The sequence below is a fragment of the Lissotriton vulgaris genome, chromosome 6 (assembly GCF_964263255.1).
Source record: "Lissotriton vulgaris chromosome 6, aLisVul1.2, whole genome shotgun sequence".
In the NCBI taxonomy this organism is placed as follows: Eukaryota; Metazoa; Chordata; class Amphibia; order Caudata; family Salamandridae; genus Lissotriton; species Lissotriton vulgaris.
The window spans coordinates 910,408,252-910,428,971 of NC_141694.1; the positions used below are offsets into that span (position 1 = coordinate 910,408,252).

General features: G+C 49.1%; 1 protein-coding gene across 6 annotated transcripts in view; it reads right to left on the reverse strand.

The window, feature by feature from the left end:
• Window positions 1–20,720, reverse strand: part of BIRC6 (baculoviral IAP repeat containing 6) — a 2,386,688-nt gene that overhangs the window by 1,859,956 nt on the left and 506,012 nt on the right. For all 6 annotated transcript variants that reach the window (XM_086926902.1, XM_086926900.1, XM_086926901.1 and 3 more), the window contains exon 22: window positions 14,936–15,069. In XM_086926902.1, coding sequence (XP_086783028.1) covers window positions 14,936–15,069 — 134 coding nt within the window. The remainder of the gene's footprint in view (window positions 1–14,935; window positions 15,070–20,720) is intronic.

The following is a 20,720-nucleotide window of genomic DNA, read 5'->3' on the forward strand; positions in this document are numbered from 1 at the left end:
TCTCCTCTTTTATTCTCCTTCTGTAAAAAGTTTGACTGCAGCACCCACTCTTTTTTTCTTCCACATTATTTAGCGCAGCAAGCCATAGCCCTGATTGACTTCTTCACCGATGGTGGCCTATCTCAGCCCACATGTACTTAAGCGTGCCTACCAACAACCCATCACCAACAATCCAGCGGAGGGGAAGTGCATGGCTCTCAAGAGACTAAAGCTCAAGGAACAATGGGGAGCTAACGAGAAAGCACTGCAGGCGCCATAGATTCAAGGATAAGGGTTGCGGAAGGAGCACAAACACTGCTGCCGCTTACGCAGTGGCAAGGAAGCTGTAGCCCTAGGGTAGGAATAAGCCCTGGGGTAGGATGAAGCCAGACAACCGAGCCAACAACATCGATATAACAAGCTCATAATGTGCAGGGGCACCAAACAAATGGCTGCCCCTCCCTTCCAGCCATGCTGCTGTGCTGCCCAGACTGGTTTGGCATCTATCCCAACTTATATCCTCCAGTGGGCTGGAGCCACCTGGCCCTCTCCAAGAATGGCTACTATTCACAAAGCCTACATAGACTGTGCAGCCTCCTCATGCACTGGCTGAAAATCTGCTACAGATCTAGCTCGGAAGGACGGATGTTGGACACCCCTATTATAAAATAAGGTGAGACACAGATGATCTGCAGGCATGAATGAGACCTACTGGATGAAATCACTCTTATAAGAAAATATTCAATGCAGTGTACTTGACCACTGAACATGGCCTGCAAAGACAGAAGTCACTTCAGTGAGCACTCACAACAGTGCAGTGCCAAAGGGCTAAGCTTCTAATCTGAAATGCTGTGCGTCAACTATGCACAGAAGGCAGCGCTTTCCAGGCACATGAAAAGTGTCCTTGACATAGAGACATCATTTAACTCCAGTGTCTGAAACATCTGTATTGACCATTCCGAATTACCTCTTCCTGAGAAGCTGGTTCTGGAAATATCTTCATTAAGAACCAGGAAAAACAACATTTTCCATGCACCTTGTGCATCATTCTCCACATCACATTTTCTTAACAAAGCCCAAAATTGCTGCTTTTGACTCTCCAAGGATTTGCGTGCTCATTTTTTTTGGACATGTCTTAGCACAATAATGTAGCAGGTTGAAAGTTTCTCTAAACAGGGAGATTTTAGAGCCCTCCAAACAAATGTGGTATGAGAAAACAGAATAGAGGGACTGAGGAAGAATTTAAGGAAAACACGGGTACGTAATGTCTACAACCAGTAGGGACAACTTGTCCCAGATTATTTTATCTGCCTGTTTTTTTGTTTTTAAATCAGAAAGGGGATATAGAGTGTTTACATTTGAAACTTTTTTCAGGCAAGAGTGCTTAACTCCGTACTGTTCACAGTAATGTCTATAATTAACAACTTTTCTTGTGAACAAGCTCCCCAAGTATATGCCCAGTCCTTCCCTCTATTTTTCCACTTATACGTTGTTGAGTGTTTTCATGTACAGGAAGCAGCCAGAAGTGGGAAAGCATTAATTATAGTGACCATGCTGCTTCAAACAACCACCCTGTGGGATTTGTACATGATCAGAAATAATTTTTAAAAGCATCTCAGAATCTGGCTTTGAACAAAAAACATTGAATGTAGCTCACAAATAATTCTAGTTTCATCAGGGCACAAAAGCATTTTATGGATGTACACCGCTATATAAAAAAACAAACCAAACACACCAAATGTTGCATCAAGTGTCATTTGGAAGATGGAGAAGGAGTGTTCCGATCCAGAATGTGTGGGGCGTGGAGTGATATTCCCATGTCAACTTCCTCGCAGCTTTTCTTCACCCTCCTTCACTTGTCAAAGCCAGTTAAAACCCATCCTTGAGAGTTCTATTCCACCGCTGAATAAAACTATTGCTTTGAGGATAGTAAATAGATGACCGGATATGCATCTCTTTGGAGACACATTGTACACCATTACTTCATTAAAAAAAAATCACACTAGTAGGGACCTGCTCCATGAACTTCACCATAGGCCATTGAGATAAATAATCTACCATCACAATGGCGCATTTGTGACACAAACCAAACACGTTCACTGGGCTTGTGATAACAAATTTCTTCCATAGACTATCAAATTTGTCCAAAACAACAGGGGGATATTTCAAAGTTTTCGGAGACCTGAGACTTGTTGCTCCAAACACAAGGCAGAAATTCCCTAATATAATGCTTTAAGTCAGGGTCCTCTTTCATCAATCCAATGCCCAAGACACTCAACTCCATTTACTCTTATCTTACACTTTTCCATTTCTACTGTCAACCCACTCTATTGCAAAATCTCCAACACTGTCTTCAAGGAATGATCATGCTCAACAACGTCTGCCCCGAACACCAGAAAATCATTTAGAAATTATGTATCATGGGCAAAACAATTATCTGAAAGAAACAGGTTAGTATTAGATTCCTTACCTTAGAATATCCCGGGAGTCAGACTGGATCCGAAAACTTTTGCGTAGCAGTACCCTTGCGCGTCGGTAGGCGTCGTCTGCAGCTCCGCGTCCGTCGTCGGTGCCGGGATGATGTCGCAGGAGTACTTAGACGCCGCCCTCACACGCTGACGTCAGTTATTTTTTCCGCGCCAGCAAGCGCCGATCTGGAAAAAGTGGTACCCTTAGTCATTTTTTGACTAAACTTTTTCGATCATTTTTTATCACTTTTCGAAGTCGAACGACTCAGACGGTGCCGGTAGGGATGCTCGGATTAAAACCCTGTGTCGACTGCAGCAGACTGATGTCGGTTACCGACCCCCATTGCCGGTGTCTTCATTGCCTGGAGCCCGACCATGATGACAAGTCGTGCCCCGATTGCCGGGCCTTGACGTCGAAGGTTAGGCGGGAGCGCCTCTAGCTCCGGCAGTCGGCCCCGTGCCGCTCGAGGTCCGGAAGGAGGTCGAGGGACCGGTCGCGGAGCCGGAGTCATCATGGCTCTGAGGATCGACACCACTCCTCGAGCTCAAAATCCTCAGGTAAGAGGCACAAGAAGTTGAAAAAGCGACATCGCTCTTCCGACTCCCCCAGACGCTCGCGCAACGCGGCCGGGGGTTCAGGTACACCGCCCACGCGGCTCAGCCGGAGCCGCGGGCGTCGCGGCCTGCTCCATACCCGCCGGTCCCTGGGCAAAACGCGTACGCCGGAGATCGACGCCTTCCTCACGGCCATGAGGTCGCTCACTCCTCCGTCGGGTTCCGCAGCGCCTTCGGGCCAAGCGGCCCGACTGGGAGCCCAAGCGGGCCGGGTGCTTCGGCCCCGGTGCCGTCGGCGACTTTGGTTCCGATGCCGCAGGGCCCCGCCGGATCCGGTTCCAGATCCAGGTCGTCGCCGGTCGACGTTACGACCTTGCCGGCGTCGGCACCCAAGGTGTCGCCCCCAGCGCCGTCCCAGGATGACGTCGTCCCCAGTCCTCCCCTCGATCCGGGTCTGGCGCCGGAGCAGCGCCGCAGCTCTCGACGCCGATGGGAGACTTCTACTTCTATGACCCGGCCCCATCATTTGACCCTGAGTACCAGGAGATGGGTTGCGAGGCGGATTGGGAGGGGTCTGAGGACCCTCTGGCACGTGAGTGCCAGCCTTATCAGGACTGGGCAGGTGAGCTAGGGGGTGCCAGTGGTTTGGACATTTTGCCAGACACTGGTTTTGTCTCCCCTCCTACCGTGGCTTCGGAGGAGGGGGCTACCTATAGTGTGGTGTTGACGCGGGCAGCCATGGCCTTATCCCTTGAACTCCCCATCGCGGCCGTGAGGACTAACCTCCTCACTGAGGTCCTTAAACCGCAAGCAAGCTCTTCGGAGCCTCTGTTGCCGTTTAATGAGGCCTTGTCTGACGTTCTTTTGGGCACCTGGTCCAGACCTGCTACAGGTCCACCTGTAGATAGGAATGTGGCCAGACGCCACCGCCCGGCTCCGGGCGACCCTTGCTTCCTGTCCACCCACCCCACTCCCGAGAGCCTGGTCATGCAGGCCTCTACCTCCCAGACCGCATTCCTGACGGCTCCCCTCGATCGGGAATCCAAGAGGTACAAACAGTACGGAAAGAAGATGTTCTCCACACTGAGTTTGGAGTTGCAGTCAGTTAACACCGCGTGCCTCTTGGGCCGTTATACCCACTCTCTGTGGGACACGGTCACGGACGTGCTGCCACATTATCCGGAGGAGGCCCGGACTAAACTCGCCCAAGCCCTTATGGAGGGTCGAGATGCGGCACGGTACTCCATCCGATGTGGGCTGGATACAACGGACTCACTAGGCAGAGCGATGGCAACAACGGTGGCGATTCGTCACCACGCCTGGCTGAGGTTCTGCCAACTTTTCGGCTGATGTTCAAAACCCCCTTATGGACATGCCGTTTGATGGCCGTCGCCTCTTTGGCGACAAGGCAGACAGTGCGCTTGAGCGCTTTAAGGACTCCAGGGCTAGGGCCAGGTCCTTGGGCCTGTCGGCCCGCGCCAGCAGTCTGCTGCCTTTCGCTCCTTTCGTGGCCAAGGAAGGGGCGCCCCCACACGTCCAGCCAGCCACGGGCCGCAGACTAACATCCAACGCGGTGGCGGATGTGGTAACCGCCGTGACGGTGCCCAGGTACGATGTCGAGGCCAGTCCACATCCACCCCCGCAGCATCCGCCTCAAAGCCCTCCTAGTCCAAGCTTTCAGGCCCACACGACCCCAGTGGGGGGCAGGGTTCACCATCACTTCCTTCACTAGTGCACCATCACTTCGGACAGGTGGGTGCTGCAAATCGTCCGAAGGGGCTACTCCCTCCCCTTCGAGGTGACCCCTCCAGCCATGCCACCGCAGTACCACCGCGTGTCGGGGGTTCACTTGGATCTTCTGCGAGAGGAAGTTACGGCCCTCTTGGCCAAGGGCTCCATCAAGCGCGTTCCTGGGCCAGAAGTAGGGTGTGGTTAATATTCCCACTACTTTCTGGTTCCCAAGAAGGGCAAAGTGGGCCTACTCCCTATCTTGGACCTGCGGAACGTCAACGGCTTCCTCCAGAAGGAGAAGTTCAAGATGCTGACTTTGGCTCATGTCTTAGCTGCCCTAGACCCAGGCACTGGATGGTAGCGTTGAACTTGCAGGACGCCTATTTCCACATCCCCGTCCTGCCGACCCACCGGCGCTACCTGCGGTTCACGGTAGGCCACAAGCACTTTCATTTTACCGTGCTCCCTTTCGGCCTTACCAGCACCCCACGGGTGTTCACGAAAGTGATGGCGGTGGTCGCAGCTCATCTGCGCATATTAGGGGTTTCAGTCTTCCCCTACCTCGACGACTGGTTGTTAAAGGCGGGCTCGCCCCAGACAGTCGTCAGCCACCTCCAGACTACGGCCGACCTCCTGCACCTGCTGGGGTTCTCCATCAATGTGCCGAAGTCACACCTGTGCCCCTCTCAGAAGGCTCCTCTTCATCGGAGCAGTTCTCGACTCGGCCCAGTTTCAGGTTTATCCTCCTGAACAGCGGGTTCGGGATATTCAGGCTCTGATTTCGATCTTTCAGCCGTTATCCAGAGTCTGGGTCAGGTTGACGCTGCGGCTTCTGGGGCTGATGGCCTCCTGCATCCTTCTGGTGCATCACACCAGGTTGCGGATGCGGGTTCAGCAGTGGGACCTGAAGTTTCAGTGGGCCCAGAATCAGGGCACTTTGTCCAACTATGTCTTGATCTCAGAGGGCACTGCAAGACAGTTGCAGTGGTGGCTCACGGACCGTGATTGGGTCAGCGGCAGATCCCTCTCCCCACCCCAACCGGAGCACATAGTTGTGACGGACACGTCCCTCCAAGGCTGGGGGGGCCACATGGTAGAGGCGGAGATCAGAGGTCTGATCTCCGGCGGAGTCCCGGCTCCACATCAACCTTCTGGAGCTGCGGGCGATCCGGCTTGCACTGAAGGCATTCCTCCCCTCAGTCGGGGGAGTGTAGTGCAGGTGTTCACGGACAACACCACTGCCATGTGGTACTGCAACAAACAGGGCGGGGTGGGGTCATGGACCCTATGCCAGGAGGCTCTGCGCCTCTGGCAGCGGCTGGAATATCAGGGCGTGACCCTGGTGGTTCAATACCTGGCAGGATCCCTGAACGCCAGGGTGGACGAACTTAGCTGGCGGTGCATGAAGGATCATAAATGGTGTCTGAACTCCGACGTGGTGGGGAGAGCCTTGGTTAGATCTATTTGCCACAGAAGAGAACGCGCAAGGTCATCACTTCTGCACGTTGGAATTTCCAAGGCGGCACTCGCTCTGAGGCGCTTCTCGTCACGAGTGGAGCTGCGGTCTGTTGTACGCATTTCCACCTATACCACTTCTGCCCAGAGTGCTGAAGATCAAGCGCGACCGGGCCCAAGTCATTCTTGTGGCTCCCGACTGGGCACGAAGATACTGGTATCCCGAGCTACTCAGCATGTCTGTCGATCCCCCGATTCGTCTGCCTCTTCGGGAGGATCTTCTGTCGCAGCAGCAGGGGACGGTCCTCCACCCGAACCTGTCCAGTCTCCACTTCCATGCGTGGAGATTGAGCGGCGGCAGTTGAGGCCATTTGACTTGCCTCCTGAAGTTTGTAATGTGATTCTGGCAGCCAGGCGTCCCTCCACACAATCGGTATACGCCTGCAGGTGGAACAAATTTGTGGCATGGTGCACAGCAAAGGCTGTGGGTTCCCTTTCTGCCCCTCTTTCAGAGGTTCTCCTCTTTCTTCTTTCTCTTGCCCAGCAGGGCTCTGCTCTGGGCACCATCAAGGGCTACCTTTCTGCCATTTCCGCCTTCTTAAGGCTCCCTGATCTGCCCTCTTTGTTCAAGTCCCCAGTTGTAAATAGGTTTTTGAAGGGCATTGTGAGAAGTTGGCCTGGCATATGATGTTCACTATTCTAGTGAACACCTTGCACCAGTCCAAACAACCCTTACGGTGATAGTTGTAAAGTCAACCTTATAGACCAGCTATCCTAGAGGTAGCGTGGACAGAACAGTCTTAGGCTAAAAGACTCTTGAGGGCGTGTAAAGCCAGCTGTTTTACCATATGTAACCCCTTGAATACCAAATGAAAGGACACCACACAGGAAATATATAAAATATATATGTATTTATTTATTAACTCACTCCTCTGAACTCTTTATGAGGACAGAGGCAAAAGCACATAACAAGTTACTCTCAGAAATACTTTAAATAGCACAATTTACAGTTGGGCCCTTGGGGCGCGTAAAACCATATACTAAGTAAGTGGTATAAGAACCACGACTTGGCAAAGGAAAAGGCCTAGGGCATCGCTGGGGCTACACTATCTGACCCTTAGGGTAGGAGTAGGAGGCCCCCAGGCGGCGCGTGCAGTGTCAGTACACTCACGCGAGTCAATTGAAAGTCAATGGGTACGTAAAAGGTAAGTAAATGGAGATTTAGGACACTTCCGGTCTGACTAGGAAGATACAACTAACAAAACTAGACACTAGGATAGTCGATCCCTACAGGAGCACCGAAGTACTCGCGTTACCTCACCCACGGGCTGCGGGTGCATACGTGTCAAAGTGTGTCAGGTTTTCTCGTTGATTCCTATGGAGCCTTGGAAGAAGATGCTGCAGGCGACCAGGAGGAAGATGTCCGGGGGGGATCCAAGGGTGAATCTGAGTTGAAGAAGACCTGAAAGCAGAGGGGACAGAGTCTAGGTCACTAGCCAGTAACCGGGTGGAACTAGGAAGGAACCAGACGTCGTCGAGGAGCAATCAGGTGCTGTCGTGAAGCTTGTCTTTGCAGCCACGCGGTCCAGGAGGCGTCAAGGACGACCAGGTGCTGGAGATGAGCTGTCCCACGAAGGTTCTCGCAGATGGAGGGGTCGACTTCAAGATCGGAGCCAACAAGCCTAAGCAAAGGCAACCCTCGCAGGATACACAAAAGGCTCTGGTGCAGACCAGGAGGGTCTGAGGTACTTCACCTTCTCAGGGAAGCAAGGGCCAGTCTGGAGCAACCAGACCAGCGATGGATTTTCAAACGGATCGTCGCCACAGGGCTACTAGACAACTGGCCAGCAACCGGACAACACGTCGAGCAGAACACAAGCAGAAGGGCCCCACGCAGATCTCGTGGAGTGTGGAGGGCTGGTCTTCAGTGCAGGTGGAGCTCGTTGTCGGGGTGTCTCAGTCCCCAGTGCACAGCTTCGAGGATGCATCAGGAGCTGCGCTGTTAGCAAGTTGCAGGCTTTCCAAGATGTCCGGTCCCACGTGTCCCAACGCCTTCCAAGGTGCTCAGCTGGAGTCGTGCAGTGGGGTCAGAGAGGTCTGGGAGTCGGGGTCTTGTCAGGCTCTGTGCTCGGGTTCCGGCGGGAACAGTGAAAAAGCAAGCCGTCGAGTTGCTGCATGGTGCCTGGTTGCCCAGGGTGGTCACTCCTTGGCCACAAGGGAGATTCTTCAGTCTTCAGCTCAGGTGAAGGTCGAAGGGTCCAGAGTTTAGTTTCAAGTCGATTCCAGGATTAATCTAAAGTCTCCTGGGCCAGCTCCTACCTTTATACAACTAAAGGGGGTTGGTTTCGTTTCTAGGTCCCTCCTGTGGGTGGGACCAGGAAGGGGGGGTGGTTACACCCCCTTTCCTTTGTCCAGTTTCGCGCTGGAGCTGGAGTGCCCCAGCAACCAGTTTGAACTGGGGTATGCATGAAGCACCTAGTGTGCTCCAGGCAGTGTCTCAATCTATTCGCCCTCCCTGTCCCAATACACATCCTCCTGTCTGGGGTGGTGCTCGCACCTCCCCAAGCAGGGAACCTATTGTCCAAACCTCCGTGACTGGAAGGACTCCCAGCAGCAGGAGGTCAGACTTGTGTCTGTGGCAGCAGCATCCATTTTGTGATGCTGGGGCTCTGGTTAACTTTAACTGGGATCGTTGGACTTAACATGTCTTCTCCCTCTAGAAGGGTGGAATGCTACCTCCGTCGCCAGAATTAGCGAGGGGTTAGTATTCCAAAGCGTATGACACCTTACACGACATGTTTGGACAAAGCCAAACCAAAGTTAGCATCTAACTGCGAGGATTATAATACACTTAAGAGTATATGGTATGGCGATATCATAGAACAGCTATAAGGACATGGTTCCGAAAGCTGCAGACAGGCTCAGCTCATCCTAGAGCACCATCTCACACATAACCAAGCACTCTGCCATCAGGATTTTTAAGGCCTGCCATAGGAGTGACTTATAGGTTACTATGTGCCTATATGTAAGTAGATGTAGGAATACTACACCTAAGCAAGGGGTGATTACACGACCTTGCCCCAGCTGAGTGATCAGCCAGTTGTGTCTATTTGAGTGGCCAGCTAGGGGTGGCATAATACATGCTGCAGCCCCTGGTAGGCCTTGGTTACACATATGCCCTGAGTACCTATGGTACACTTCTACAGGGGCTGACCAGGTGAACCAACTCCCAATTGTGGATAAACCTAGAGTACATGGTGTGAATTTAGAGAGAGTGCATCTGTGATGTGGGTCTGATTAGCAGGCCCACAGCCATATCTAAGTAAGTCGAAAACCAGTAAAGCAAAGCAAAAAGTGGGGGTGACCATAGGAAGCAGACCCTACTCTCCTACAGGCATCACTATGTTTCCTCCTGTTACTTTTGTGATGCCTCAGTGGGATTTGAACCTTGTTCTGACCTATCTGATGTGCACTCCTTTCAAGCCACTTCATAACTATCCTCTTTGTCTCCTTACTCTCAAGACTGCATTCCTGGTTGCCATCACCTCTGCCAGGAGAGTGAGTGAGCTCCAGGCTCTTTCCTCTAAACCTCCTTTCCTTTCTGTCCATCCGGACAAAGTTGTGTTGCAGCCGCGACCCTCTTTCCTGCCCAAAGTAGTCCCAGCCTTCCACATCGGGCAGTCCATCACCTTGCCCACCTTCTTTCCGCCTCCGCATCCCTCGAAAGAGGAAGAGAGGCTCCACCGTCTGGACCGAAAACGAGCGCTCTCATTCTATCTTGATCGCACACGACAGTTCCGGGTGGATGACCAACTTTTTGTTGGGTACGTTGGCGCTAAGGCAGGTCGGGCGGTGCACAAATGAACCATCTCACGTTGGGTCGTCTTGTGCATCAAGGCGGGCTATTCTTTGGCTAAAAAGGAGCCTCCTGTTGGGCTGAGGGCCCATTCCACTCGGGCCACTGCAGCTACTACTGCCCTGGGTCGGGGAGTCCCCTTGCAGGACATCTGTCAGACAGCTACGTGGGCCTCGTTGCACACGTTCGCACAACACTACTGCCTGGACAGCCAAGCCCGGAGAGATGGCTCCTTCGGCCGTTCCGTTCTCCAGGACTTTCTGGTGTGATCATTGGTTCGCAGACCCACCGGGGTTGGTATTGCTGGGGTATCTATTCTAAGGTAAGAAATCTAATACTAACCTGTTTCTTTCAGATGCACAAGTTACTTACCTTCGGTAACGATATATCTCTAAGAAACAGTAGTTAGTATTAGATTCCTTACCGCCCCACCCATCCTCCCCGTTCTGCGAACCGATATCTAGGTGTAAGGTCATCCACCAGTTGCCAAATGACTCTTTAGCCCAATGTGTAATAAGACACATTGCTTGTATCCCCAACTTTAGTTGATGTCCCCATAGCATCCTCTTTCTTAAACTTTGGAAACTCTTTTTGAACAATTATGAATTCTTCTCTTTGACACCAACTTCAAGTCTTCACTTGTAGACACCGCTCCTTTAATTATATCCACCACCATCTGCAAGGTTAAACTTTTGGTGTTCAATCATTTTCCCTACACCTTTTTATCATTAGCTTTTAACATCAATTGATTTCCAAGCATTTCGTCATGGAACTCTTTCTAGTTGCAAATGGCCACTAGTGAATGCCAACTGGCAACATAGCTTTCCACAGATTCACCTTGAAACTGGCATCTTTTAAGGAACTTGAAACTTTCCACACTTAATTCCTTTTATTTCCAAAATTCAAACTTAACTGAAGGAATGTGTTGTCATATTCATCCATCTCATTATTCTCTTCTTCGTCATCGACGGAAGGCAGAAGATATTTTAATATAAGTTTTCCTTAGGCACCAAGACAATGGTTTAACATGGCCAACTTTCTGGCTACTGTAAAATTATAACCCCCTACAGCCTTATTATAAGCTTAAAATACTCCTTACAGCTATCCCAAGGTATAACTGGTTCACCAGGGACATTAAAAAAATATGTAGGTGCCAGAAATCCTTACATAGTCCAAGAACAGAGAACAAAATGTTCAATTCAACAAAGTCTCCTTCAATGAGAAACCAGAAGGTATTTATATCCTGCGTAGCACAAATAGCACAAACATATCTTTTGAAATGCTCCAGAAAGCATTAAATTATTGTATTCTGAGATGGCAAATTGTTATTTAGTCATACTCAGAGTAGAACAAGCGTATCTCTTTAAATACGCCCAATACCTTTCATACAGAGATGCTGGCATGCAGGGCCCTTGTGATTACGTGATGCGGCGACACGATATCTCCAACAACGCGGGAGAATTCCTACAACTAAACAGTTTCCTGGCAGCAGGAATAAGAAACTTGCCAAGCAACAAGGCAAATACGGCAGCTCACTGGGATGCTCAAAGCAAAGGTTGGAGCCTATAAAACAACATTTTCCAAAATTGTGGCTAATTCAGGGGAAACATCAAAATTATGCAAACCTCATGCCACCACCGCACGCTGATCTGAGCTCTAGTAGACACACCGATCCTGGTTTAGCACGCTTCACATTGGGTCGTTCAGCAACGCTCCTCCTGGTCAAAATGGTACGTTACTAGTCCCCAAATATGAGTCCATGGAAGAAACTAGAGCAAGCTGACTTCAACTAAGGTAAGCTCTTTATTAAGAGTACGTCTAGACCGAGAGAAAGGCTTCCTGCAACTTCTGCCCAACACGTTCCAGATCAGAAAGCACTCTCCCCGATCTTGCAAAAAACGCTGGATGCAATCACAAGTCTTGGCTCAGAGGGAAACGAGAAAGAAGTTAAGGTTTGTGTTACAGGACTGTATGATCATTCCAAAGTTTTTTCAATAAATTTACAGATGCCCACACAAATTGATTCTTGTAGGTTAAGTTCCACATGAATTAAAAGGATGCATCATAGCATTTAAGGCGCCCAAAGACTGCCTCGACCTCTTGAACAAGAGGACATCTTGACTACAGAAGTTAGGTACAATTTGGTCTATACAGTGTTGTTACTCCTTTCAGCTGTAAAAGATCACGCTCTGTGGTTTGCTGATAAGAAGCATATCCTTATCAAAGTGTTGGAGGCCTGGGGGACTTTTCTGGCATTCAAGGAATTCTTTTTAACTAGAAGTCTTGGTTTAAAATGCTGGTTTACATACATAATCTTAGAGGAGTATCTTTCATAATGAAACATAGGGTATGCATTTAACCGCCCTGTGCTATTTAGCCAATGACACTCGCATATTACAGAAGCAAAATCTTCATACAGAGAGAGACTGCAGGCTGCATTATGCTTTACCAGATTGACATAAATGTTTTGCATTTCCAACAGCTAATATTACCCTCGGGCACACCAGATCATAGATGTAAAAACTACGTACTTGCAAAGTTAGCTCTCCAGACCTTTGGATACATTCACAAGCTTTGGATATTTCTCCTTTTTAAGTAGGGAATACTTTGTACCTGAAGACCCAGTACATATAGAAACAATAAAAAAATCATACTGCAGGCAATTCATTCACACAATTTTTGGACTGTGTCTGGAAGCCAACGATTTGGTAGGCCTCAACCTTCATCCTCGGTGGTAATTGTACAATGCAACAGCATACAGGAGAGGTTAGTAATTTGCATGTGTATCTGTGGGGAACCACAGTAACAAGCAAGCAACTTTATTTTTTCTCCAGCATTAGATCTTTAAAAATCCTAGGACTTTAAATAGAATTGCAAGTAGTATTTTTCTGGAAATGTGGGAGTAACATTGCTTCAGCAAAGACATTAATAATGCTTAAATCACTCACTGCTCAACTAGACCATCAACATCAAAATATTGTTGATATTTGCAGCATGCAACGCCACCCTATACTATATCTGCAATGGTTATGGACACTCGTTTTACAGAGATATTGATGAAATAACCCTGATTACTGGTATATATCTGACAGAATTTTTCGGTGGTGGCACTTTCGGAGGAGGTATTAAATAATGCTTCACAAACGTGCACAACATCTTCCAGGAGGTTTGCTTGCATATATCTGCAATAGATGCAGTCAGATGAAGAGATGCTGTAGACCTGCCTCTGGCGGAGCCGATACTTTTTCAGAATAGCTGCTTTGCTTTCTTATGGCAAGCCTTAATGAAAGCAACATTCTAACTTTGCACTGTTTTGATAACGCTTGCCCTTAGGCTCAGACTACAAGAAACTGTTTGCGCTTCATAAATTCCTTAGTTTTGTCTGTGAAGAATTTTTACTCCCTAATGTAGGTTACAATCAGCTGTTCGCTTCGGAATAACTTAGGGTCAGACCTTGAATCCATTATCTCTCATGAATTTTATAGTCACACGGGAAAGCCTGAATTACAAGCCATCAGATGCACGTATCACAAGTGTTTCATCAGGATTTCATGGTGAAAAAGAAAACTCTTCCGCAGGTTTTTTACTTATCTTGGAAAGGATCACCCAGCTGCTATTATTAAAGTACATCTGCCAAATCAATTCTGGAAGTATTGTTACCATATGTCTTTTAGGAACTGCCGAAGAGAACCCATAAATTGACGTGTGAACTTGGCATCAAGAAGATACAAGATGCATTGTTGATTAAGGCACTTAAAATGGTGAAAGCCCAATAACAATCCCCAGAATATGTATGGATTCATTTTGGGCTGTTGTAGACTTGGCATGGTTACCTTGCAAGTGTAGACAGTGGACAAAGGTAGCCTCCACTACCTAGAAAACAACAAAATTTAGCAGAGCTATAGGAGAAGAAATATCCAGATTAAAAAAAATAGATGTTTATTTTTGAAGATTTTGGCTTTTGGCAGAGAACTGTGCAGATCTGAAACCAAAGACTTACTTCTAAAAGCTGTTAAGAAAAATAAATGTCTAGGAGCGGAGCTTGAATCTTATTGACGCCAGCTCTTCAAGAAAACCAGACCAAAATAATGTGGATGGGCCACAATTGTAAGAGCTGCATTAGTATTCTTGCCTAAAGTTTTTACTTTTTATGTAGTAAGGATTTTCAGCATGACGGGGAGAATGAAGCCTGTGAACCTTCAAGAGAGTAAGTCCTTCAAGAGAGGAAGTCCTTCAACAAAATCAACAGCATAAATAAAGGGCCATACTTCCATCGTAGATTCTCTTCTAAATCCATAGTCAGAGAAGTCTATTTCTCAGATTTCCACAAGTCTTAATGTAGGAAACTCTGTATCTGAAACATATCCAAGAAGGTCTTGGCTCTACTCCCTCTGGACGAAGGTGCAAAGATGGTTTCTCCAGCAAACAATATCTGCTTTTCAAAACCTCAATCAATTAAAAATGAGAGATTCCTGAACAGCTGCTGAACACAACTACTGTCAACCTTTCAGGGGCAGGGGAAGAGTCCACACTAACCTGTTAAGTTTTCCCAAGTTAAGACATGGCTTGCGCTGTATGTATTGTTTATCAACTATTTATCTTGTAAATACTTGTCTGGATTCTAGGTGGTATCATCAAAACATGAATAAGCCCAAAATAATTATTTACAACTGTGCGTAATGACCAGTTCATACTTTCCTATACAACAGCACTGCTTGCAACGTGAAAAATTCCCAATGAGTAACCATCTAAAAAGTGTTCAAACCTTAACTGGGAGAAGTGGATCAATTCTATAACATACACAATTAAGTAGAAGTATCATTATTAGGGTTAAAAAGAGAAATGGAAGACTAAATATGTCTACAATATTTTAGCAACATGAAATACAAACCTGAAAGGACATCTGAGAGATCAATTTCATCAGACTGCACACCAATGCTGCTATTATGTACATTTTTACAAGAAGAGCCACTAATTTCCAAATCAAAGAGGACCGGATCAAATGGTGAGCTATATAAGCCATACCTATCAAAAAAGAAAAATGGTCAGCTAATAAATTGTTTGTAGAATCATATACAAAACAAATGTAAGCAAATTAACAAATTCAATATTAAAAAGGGCAATGTGTAAAACATTTTGAAAGCTTTGCAATCTGCTTCTCTCTTCGTCTTAGCAAAAGTAGGTTCCTGCATATGTAGAACTTATGAAAGATACATATTAAGAACTAAAGGGTCCTGGTTAAGAAAAAACTTACCTGTAACTGCAGTTCTCCAGTGTTGGAATCTTTTATAGATTCACATGCATGAATCATTCCCCTAAGTGCTAGTCCCACAGTACTATAATAAATCAGTATGTTTCACTATCATAGGCTATTATGGCAATGAAAAAGTCAGTTTAGTAGCCCACCTATGTCCTTTTTAATAAAGGACTAAAATTGAACAATAATCAATCAGGAGACGGCACCCTCTAGAATACTCCCAACAGAGGCTGAGTCCCTCAGATTTTCAGGCATAAATGGGACTAAATAATCCTGTGCTAGAAGGTTAGCCTCTCAGGGGAAGAGGGTGGGTTGCATGTGTATCTATGAAAGATACCAATAATGGAGAACTGCAGTTACAGGTAAGTAACTAATTTTCTCTCCAGTATTGGATCTTTCATAGATTACATTCACATGCTTAAATAAGAACAGCAAGTAGGTATTCTATTTTTATATCTTATAGTATTATCGCAACTAGCAGATGGAAGGTAGAAAATATATACATAACATTCATATGCAAAAATCATGACAAAGCATTCGAAAAACAGGTAAAAGTACGAGTTACTTACCTTCGGTAACTATGTATCTGGTAGAGACGATTCTATACGCAGATTCCTTAACGTAGAATTATCCCTAGGCGCGAGACTGGGTCAGGAAAACTTTTTGCCACAGCATCCCTGCGCGCCGGGGGGGGGGGGGGGGGGGTGGCGGCACCACGCGACTCCGCCCAGGCGTTGTCCGCGTACGTGACGCCAGCGAGGTCACATAAGTCCCACGCCGGCGCGCCAACATCAGTTTTCTTCTGAGTACTTTTCCGCGCCACAACGCGGATCCAGCCGGCAAAACTGTGAGATTATAGGAACAGTGTGCGAAACAGCAGAAAAAGTGAAAAAGGAACGGTAAGGAACAAAACCATAAAGAGCAGTGCCAGGCACTGCAGTACCCAAAGGCAGGGAAGAGAATAAAGAACAGAGCCAAGCCCGAGAAGCAACCATACCAGTACGGAGATAGCCCCCCTTGGAGACAAAGAAAGTATGTAAAAAATGTCATGATAACATGTAGCAGGACTATAACCCCACCACAAACAATGAAGGGGAACCAGTCCGGGACAAACCAGGAATGGCAAAACTCCAAGACCGCCTCATCACAGAGTGCGACAACCCTCATAAGGAACAAAGGGCAGAGGCACAGCCAAAAGACCCCAACCTAGAGGATAGCAGAGGGCCCAGAACCCTAGTAACAAAGGGGAGGGAGGGGGGAGGGGAGGCGGGGTGGAAGGTAGGCCCCAACTTGGAGCTACCAGAGCATAAGGGCACCGAAGTACCAATAAACCTATCCTCCAATATGCCGAAAGGAAAGGGAACAAATAAACAGGAGGAACATCCAGTCAGAAAGAAGGAAAGAATGTACTCATAGAAGACACAGCTGCCCACAGGGAGGCGAGTGCAGAAGACCAAGCCAACAGTCTTCACAGAACGGGGAGGAAGGGCGGGCCGTGAAGGAATCTGCGGCTAGAATCGTCTCTATCAGATACATCGTTACCGAAGGTAAGTATCGGAAAGAGACTACTAGCTGCAGGTTCCTTAACGTATAATAGATAACCTAGCCATACCCAGAGGGGAGGAGGGTCTGCAAGAGGACCCCACCCGACTGGACATTACAGAGAGTCCCAAAGGGGACGGTTCAAGCGCACAGGGCGAAGAGCCCCGTCCCCCCAGGCAGGGGGAACCCTTACACTTAGAGGACCACCGACCCCAGTGGGGCGCAAGAAGACAAGAAAGAGGTAGCAAGTCCTCACTCTGCAGAGGAAAAGAGGGCAAGGCGAAAGGTGGCCAAAGCACCCCACACACATACGAGGCAACAGAACCTCCAACCAAGGTCAAGACAATAAGAGGAGCACCGAGGGTGAAGAATAACCTAGAGACTCCAAGGAAAAGAGGAAAAACAAAGGCAAGCCCCCCCCACCGGGAACACACCCAGTGAAGAGGGCAGCCGAGCCTATCACAGCCAGAAGGCAATAGACCAGACAGAACGGCGCCGTCAGCAATAAGCAGGCAGAAGCAGACAGGGAAACCCGAGGTCACCCAGGAAGAACCATCCAAACGTCCGCAGGGACAGACTGCGCCCGAAAGAGGGACAAGAGCACAAGAGCCATCTCATCCCCAGGGAGGAGAGACAGAACTGAATGCAGGGCTCACTGGAAGAAGCGGACAAGTCAAGGATGACTGTCCCACTAAAGCGCCAAAAAGGCACAATGGTGCAGAAAGACAGTAGGTCGGCACCGGCAAGCACAGCCAGAAGTCGAGAGCACCGCGGAAGGGTGCACTCAGGGCAAACCAGACGTCAGCCGAAGATGGAGAGCAAGAGGGCGCAGAAGGGTACGGAAATGCTCCAGGGAGGAGTCCGCACACACAGCCCAAAAAGAAGTGGAACCAGACAGAGCCAAGACGCCAGGCCCCAGACAGCAGGCTAGACCAGGCGAACAGCACAGTGACACCGGAGAAGGACACCCCGGGGCGCAATTCAAACCATTCCAACAGGAGGATTGCATCCGTAACAAAGTAACGCCACGGAGAGCAGAGGTCCGAATGCTACCACAGCTCCCCAGCACATGACAGAGCTATGTAACAGCTACCACTGCCCCACATAGGGCATTTTACGTCCCAAGACATAAGAACCTTTTAGGAAAAAACTTGTGCAGCAGAGGACAACAGAAATACTCGCCGCAAAACCTGTAGAAGGCTTGTCAAGCAGCCAAAGAGAAAAACACACAAGGCCTAGTCTCAGGGCCAGCATGGTGTAGAAACCCAAAGCAAAAACACATCGTCAAGAAGGGCCGGCCAGCAGCCACCAGAACCACAGTCCCAACAAGGAGGACTCATACGCACCAGAGACCCTCACACAAAAATGTAATCAAACCCAGGAGAAAGAAAGGAAAAGATCACAAAAGACTATAAACCCTCACAATAAAAAGAAAGACTTAAAGACTACGGGTTGTAGCAACATCTTGAGGAGTCTATTATAGGACATATTATTTGTTTTTCACTTTTTCCATTGTTGTTTGTTATGTTAGTAATGCCAGGACAATCAGTATGAAAGATTGAGTATGTATGAATGTTGGTATGAGTGAGTAACTTTATATGTAATGTTTAGGGGTTTCTGTCAAGACATGATTTAACCTTGCATTTTAAACTGATTTGTACATATGTTACCATGTCACTGTATTGTAATTTTGATAAAATAATCACTAAAAAATGAGAAAAAACGAAACTTATGAAAATGAAAGAAAATAAATGAAAGAAATAAAATACAAATACTAAGTGAATGAATTCATGTTTCTTGTAGCATCCTGTATGTAATTTTGAAGAAACTTTAATGCTTATGTGTAAAGAAATATAGGTCAGAATAGAGGTCCCCCATTTCTTGTTGGTTTGCCACTCCCTCCTCTAGACCTGAAAGTATTTTAGGGAGTACCCTGTTCACCCATGCTAGACAGCTACCACTGCCCCACATAGGGCATTTTACGTCCCAAGACATAAGAACCTTTTAGGAAAAAAATTGTGCAGCAGAGGACAACAGAAATACTCGCCGAAAAACCCGCAGAAGGCTTGTCAAGCAGCCAAAGAGAAAAACACACAAGGCCTAGTCTCAGGGCCAGCATGGTGTAGAAACCCAAAGCAAAAACACACAGTCAAGAAGGGCCGGCCAGCAGCCACCAGAACCACAGTCCAACAAGGAGGACTCGAATGCACATAAAGCACACAGACCACACATTTGGGGCGACCCGCCCCAACGGAAGAACACCTCACAAAAACCAGAGCAACTCACAAGTCACTGAGGGGGAGGAGGCGGCGGCCGAAGACCCGCCAAGAATCTCTGAATAGCCGAGTCCACAGGGGCGTGAAAGAACGCCATCGAAAGGCACGTCCACCAGCCGTTCCCGAACATTCCTTTCGAAGGTTCACTCCATTCTTCTCTTTTGGGGAATTGGGGCCATCCCGCTACGGGGGACCCGGTGCCCCAACACCTTCTGCACTACCACCATCCGGCGCCGCGTGATCCGGCATGTCTTTCCCTCCACCCCTCTACCAGAGGCCCTCTTTTGCAGAATGCCTTTCCCTCTCTACCGCCGTTGTTGTCTCTCCCGTCACGGGAGGCCCGCTGGCTGGACTCCTAGGGGCGCAATATATGCGCCTCAACCAGTGCGGCTCTGCGGGCCCTTAACACGCTGTGCGTTTTGGCTAGGGCCACTTCTTGCCTGTGGGACTCGGCGAATTCCCTGATGTCTGCCGCTTCTCAGGAGGGTGCTTGTGTTGATTTGGGGCACCATGTGTTGGATGGTCGGGAGCTGGCGGCGTTTATTCTTCGCTCCGCTCTGGACATCTCAGAGGTGCTGGGTCGTGTAATGGCTTCTTCGGTTGCACTTCGTCGCCATGCCTGGCTTCGGGACAGTGTGTTCCCGGAGAAGCAGCAGCTCCCTACCACCACAGCCCTGATGGAGAACCTCCAGTAGATGATTCGCAGGAAAATGGGCAGCTGGATCACCCATGTGCAAAATTCCCACAGCCGTGGAAACAGCACGAGCGAAGGCTGCACCTGCCTCCGTAGGGCCCCGCGGAGGGGAAAGCAGCTCCTCGGTAGGCGACAGCTGCAAGCTAAGGCGGCCATCCCCCAAGCCAACCGGAGGAATGAAGGGCCAGGTCCGAAAAGTAGGAAGAGGGACTGGGGAGTGGGAGACCTGCGGTTCCTCTGGCGAAGACCGCGGCCGCTGAGACAAAGAGGAGCCGTCCTTAGACTTTGTCGGGGGAAAAAGCCACAACACGTCGGCCCGTCTCCGGCGATGAGTACACCAGCAAGCGTCGAACCTCTGGAAAAGAGGTGCCAGAGGATGAGTCAACGGCCCGCGCCGGAACGGCTTCCGCCACAGCGCAGGAGACCGGGACTGGGTCGGCGAGGGAACGGCGCCTTAAAGGCGTCAACCTGACATCCAACGAGGCAGCCGCCTGCGTGGAGAGGCGAGAGGGACCCGGGAAGGACGAGGGGTCCCCCGCCAACCTCTGCTTATGACTGGACGAGAAGGGCCCTCCGCCAGCCCCTGTGGCGCCGCCAGGGCCAGCAGCCGCTGGCGCAGAAGCGGTGTCACCTCGGACGAGACCTCCCCCTGTCCCGAGGACAGAGTGGGACTCTGGGATGCGACCACGACACCACAGGGACTCCAGCTGGAGTATGCGGTGAAGCAGAGGCGCTGGGGTCTGAAGGAGGGACCCCTGAAGGCCCGCACCACATCCTCAGAACCTGGATCCGAACCAGTCAGCGCCAGGGCCGGAGATGCCGGCGACGCCGCGGAGGGCCCCGCACACTGCAATGGATCAATTGACGTCCCAGGAGGGGAAAGATAAGAGAAGCCTGCAAAGCCGCC